Source organism: Glossina fuscipes, unplaced genomic scaffold, assembly GCF_014805625.2.
Source record: "Glossina fuscipes isolate IAEA_lab_2018 unplaced genomic scaffold, Yale_Gfus_2 1, whole genome shotgun sequence".
Classification (NCBI taxonomy): domain Eukaryota; kingdom Metazoa; phylum Arthropoda; class Insecta; order Diptera; family Glossinidae; genus Glossina; species Glossina fuscipes.
The window spans coordinates 28,123,293-28,128,736 of record NW_023998415.1 but is presented as its reverse complement, the minus strand read 5'-3'; the positions used below and the strand labels follow the sequence as shown (position 1 = coordinate 28,128,736).

At 30.0% G+C, this 5,444-nt stretch overlaps 1 protein-coding gene across 1 annotated transcript; it reads left to right on the top strand.

Annotated features, from left to right (window-relative positions):
* Positions 1-4,272: 4,272 nt before the first annotated feature.
* On the top strand, positions 4,273-4,910 carry LOC119632183 (cell death protein rpr). Its single transcript, XM_038024980.1, has one exon. It carries the CDS (start codon positions 4,606-4,608, stop codon positions 4,780-4,782), a length of 177 nt encoding a protein of 58 aa, XP_037880908.1. The 5' UTR covers positions 4,273-4,605; the 3' UTR covers positions 4,783-4,910.
* The last annotated feature ends 534 nt before the right edge of the window (positions 4,911-5,444 follow it).

The following is a 5,444-nucleotide window of genomic DNA, read 5'->3' as shown; positions in this document are numbered from 1 at the left end:
AACAATAATTTCACCAAGCCATTTAGGGGATTTCTGGTATAGTTAATAGTGGTCCGGCAGAATTATATGTAGGGAAGTAAGACTTTGTAAGAATGAAAAAAGCTTTTATTTGAACAGAGCTCCGTCTTTAGCAATTACCAAAATATAAGGTTACATACATACGCTACAAAAATATGTATATATCAAGGAATCAAATTGGTATCAGTCATGTATATATCTATGCAATCATTTCAGGAAAATGTCTAAAAACTGAAGATAGGTTGAAGAGATATGTTCAAGCTTTTCTTTTGAACACGCCCTGTAGATATTGAAAAATATATTTTCAACAAAAGGTGTATATTACGCCAGCAGTAAAGTGGACATCTGTATTGAATTTTAAGATCAACAAATTTTCGAAATTTCATAAACAAATTTGTTTATTCATATATATTAAGTAAAACTTTCACAACAATTTTACAAGTACGAAGTTATCCATGATATTCGTCCTTAGAGCGAAGATATTTATTTGTTAAAGTAATCGGTTTAGTCTAACTTTGTTTTTCGAATTTTCAAGATATCAAAAATTATCGCACAAAGTGAAAAATATAATTAAATTACTCTCAGCTTAAATCGTATAAGATTGATTCACAATCACCTTCGAGGTTAATAAAAAGTTGCGCGTCTAACTGTTGCTACGTTCAGTTTGCGATTTAGAGAAGACATTGATCTAAAATTTGGTCTAAATGCATATCTCGGTCGCCTAAAAAGATATTATGCATACAATAATGAAGTGAAAATTTTGAGAATTCTTTTTATAACTGATCAAATTTGAATCATTTTAAATCGCACTGTAAATTTTTTTTGGAATCTATACCGTCAGATAGTTAAACACACAAAGAGTTTAGTTGGTTGACTTTTTCACTTAATATTCCAAAAAAAATCCCATTATAATGATGAGTAATACTCATCTTATGCATTTTAATGGAAACCAACTGCTTACACGCGGCAATTCTTAAGTAAAGACACATATGTTTTGATAATGTTTTTTCGGGGTCTAATTAAAAGTTAGAAGTAGGAAAGTAAAAATTGCCAAGGATTATATATAAGAAATATCTATCACAACGCCAGACTCACTCATAAAAGTGGTTAAGGAAAACCTATTGTTGAAAACGATTAAAACGTTCAAATATTTAAAAGAGAAAAAAAGAAAAATAAAACCAAGATAACGTAGAACCTATAAACTGTAGTTAACCGTATCAAATCTAAATAAGATATAATGAGAATTATGCCTAAACCACGGCTAAGTAAACCACGCATCAGTAAAGTTTGTTTCCGAAGTTTTCACTGTTTTTGTTGCTTCTCACAACTATTGCGAGCTCTAGTACTCTGCCTGCAGCAACTAAAAGCGGACTTTGGTCTCAAAGTTCCTTGAGATTTTCGATTGCCGTTTCAGTTCGGTAAACCGTCGGTAAGCTTGTCCATTAGCATACTCATAACGTCACCAAGAGTTACCAAGACTTCATAAGATCATTACATGTGTTTGAAATTATATTTTTCGTTGCTTCTTTTTCCCCAGAAATCGGACTTTTTCATACAACTGTAGTACTGTAGGTTATTGGCAAATTTTTTGATTCTCGCGTGAAGCCCGTTTTAAAGAAGCGTTTCCTTTTTTCTTCCTCTATCTTGCAGCGATCGGCCTTCAATAATTATCTAGTTTTGGATTTAGCATAGTCAGCATAAGGTTTTCGTAATCTTAGCGAAAGACATTTTAACATTAATAAAAAAAATTCAAAATTTCTTCTATAGCGAAAACCGAAACCTATGAAATGAAATTGCAGGAGCAATGCAGTTAAGACGTTCGTGATAGTTTAAAAAAACAAAGCAAGCTAAAGTCCATCGTCTACATACGAGTGTATAATATATCACTTAGTCTTTGAACTATGCTTAGTTGAACAGAGTAAATAAACACTAGGAATCTTATCATCGAGATTTTTTATGCCGGAACAGTTTCGTCTTGTTTGCACTAATTTTTAATATCGCGACTTTCGGAACATTTACGATCCATTTCTGTGGCGAAAAGGCACTAGTAGATCGTTGTGTAACAAAAAAAAAATATGTAACCAATGTGACTTCTTGAGCTTATTAAAATGGAAACATTACAAATATGAACTTTTTGATGTTTGTGTTCCCTTTAATTAAAATTTTCTTCAAACAAATCATTCCATTATTATTATTATTATTTATTTATTTTTTTTTTTTTTGGTTTTCTTTTTACTCTAAGAATTTATTTCATTAGTTAAAAAAATTATGATAATAATACTTTGTTAATTACACTAAAGAGTTATTGTAAAATTTTTATTTTCACTTTTTACATATATATTGCATTTATGGCAAAGGGAATTTTTGCTTGTTTTACATTGAAACTAAGAACTTAAGCACTTAACTTTTTCGTATGGATTACGTTTCCGCTACGAGCAATCTTTTAATGCAAAACATGCAAAAAAAAAAAAAAAAAAAAAAAAAAAACAACAAACCATTTCTTTTATTTTTTTTTAATGATTTCGGAGTTAAGATTCGAAATTTGTTGAATCAATAAGTCGAGAAGAGGAGAAGAAAAAAAATTGAAAAATTATCATTAATTTTCATAAATCACCACATATTGCGAAACGTAAAGGTAATAAAAAATGAACACCCACAGCATTAGAAAGAGAGTTAATAACTTTACACCGTAACAATAACGAAGTGAAAAAAGTACAGCCATCTTAGACGTGGGCTGAACTTAGGATGTGAAACCTGTGTAAAAATTTTTTGGTAAATCAACGTTTATTAAACAAAAAGACCGAAAATGACAAAAAAAAAAAAAAAAAAAAAAACAAAACCGACCCAAAAAGCCATTGTTATAATAGCTTTGCAGAACAAACTCCACCCTGCTTGTGATGAATCATCACAGGTATTACGACAACGTACAGTAACAATATCTTAGTTTGTTGGTATACTAGAATGCTGGAAACCGTTGCGGAGTGTCTTTGCCGGCTTAGAGAAATCTCTAGTATATAGCTCCGCCCTGTACGCTATAAACAATGAAAAAAAATTTTTCAAGCTGTAATAATTTGCTAGATCAAGAGAGACAAAGACAGAAAAGATTGTAAATGGTAAGGCAAGCCAAATGAAATCACTTAACTTTGAAAACAATTTGGAAAACTCCGCCTTCTGGTCTATATGTAGCCTGAAAAAAAAAAAAGAATTTTATATATATACATATATATATATATATATATATATATTATTTCTTATATATATATATATATACGTATATATATATAATAATAAATAGAAATAAAAATCTACATCACATTTTTATATGAACATTAAAGGGAGAAAGGATAAGTATTATTAAGCTAAATATATAGGGGAAAACCACCCTGTTTTTGCGTCAAGTTAAGCCATATAGATACATACATATAAATTGTTATTTATATGTATGTTTAAAGATTTGGCGCCAAAAAGCTATATAACTCATATAATTCTTTAAGCTAAAAGAGAGCGACAAAAAAGGTCTGACATTACTTTAGCTTGTTACAGTAACTAAAAATCAACTGTACTTTGTGTCTGTCCGCCGGCATAATACAGCAGCAACAAGGTGTAATGCGTTATGAACTCACCCTAGTGTGTTGTGCCACTCAGCACATTATAAGGTAATAAAGGTCTCTTTTTGTATATATACATATATATAAATATATATAAACATTTACGCTTTGCACGTTCACTAAAACGTGTAAAAAGGAAACATGGAGATTTTCCCAAAATGCCAAAGGAAAATATGTCAACAAAATTACAAAAACAAACGTCGGCAGAGAACGTTTGCCATGTAAATGAGTGCTTTGCATTCATGCACTTACTTACGTACGATACACGACAGATAGATAGATAGATAGATAGATAGATATACGCTCACCAAATTACATCACTGCTCTGCGTCAGCTTAGAGCAGTAGTAAACATAACATTTAGTGAACTAGTGACGAAAATGTATTTTATTTTATCCCTCTCTTTTGCTTTCTCTCTTTCTCTTTCGTTCTCTTTGCTGCCAATATTACATCTGGTTCTGTTTTATGCTATTTATTACTTACACTCAACAACGATTTCTTCTTTTTTTTGTTTTTTATATGTGTTATGCGTAACAAATATTTTTAGCGGGTTCTTATACTCGGTCTGAGAGAATAACAGCACAGAATATTTAGTAAGTAGATATACGTCGCGAGAGTCACATATAAAAATCGTTTTACTTTTCAAAATAAATCAGTTTATTATAGGCAAGCAAATGCGAAGGTTGTGTTATTCCAAGTTCTGAGTATTATTTCATTTTATAAGAGAGAATTCGAAAATTACGAAAATATCTTCAAAAAAAAAAAAATAAATAAATAAAATAAAAATAAATAAATAAAATAAAATAAAAAATAGTCTTCACTTAGTCATCATTGAAAACAATCAGATACACGAACAGTTTATGTGTGAATGCTAAAAAAGATATTTTTAATAAAAGCAGAAGAACAGAAGAATTATTGTGAAATTCGATAGAAATAAATAAAAAAATAAAAGTAAAACATACAAACAAAAATTCATAACAATGGCTGTCGCTTTCTATATACCAGATCAAGCCGTTTTATTGCGTAAAGCTCAACTACAGGAGAAACAAATTTTGGCTAAACGCGAGGCTCAATGGCGTTATATTGTCTCGGTCATTTATAATGTATTACGTCAGTACTTAGACACGGTGCCCAATTATTTAAAGCCTAAAAAATAAATTCCATTCAAAATCATCAAAAATCGAAACCAAAAGCCGCCATCATCAACATGCCAACGTACAAATACAAACTAATACCAATATTTACTACTATTAGTACTACTACAACTACTGCTACTACTACTACTACTACTACTACTACTACCACTACTACTACTACAACTACAACTACTACGCAGATACTATGAAAGCATTTACCGTCGGGACTCCTTCATTACGTTTCACTCAACAGCGTCGCTTTTTCATTTTCGAAAATAATTAATTATCTCCTTTAAGTTTTACTTGATTTCTTTTTTAAATTTATGTTTAAAAATTTCCAAAAAAAAAAAAAGAAAAAGAAAAAATACTACAATCGATGTTTTGCATAATTCTTTTCTCAAACCTCATCAAGGCAATTGTGATAATATTTTGTTTCTAAATAAATGCATTATTATTTTAATTACGAATGAAGCAGAATTCTGTAAAATTAAAAGGCATAACGACATACATACCTGTTACCGTGTGAGATCTGCTTTAATTTGAGGTAAGATGAGTCGAGGTGAGATATTTAAAAAGAAATTTTTTTTTTTTTTTCTTTAACTTAAAAGTGCATCGACGAAAAGATGATTTTTTTTTTTTTTTTGGTAAGCGGACTCTCAAATGACATGGTAACACTTTATCTA

Coding starts and splice junctions, on each gene's coding strand:
- LOC119632183 (XM_038024980.1), top strand. CDS start 4,606: ATGGCTGTCGCTTTCTATATACCAGATCAAGCCGTTTTATTGCGTAAA.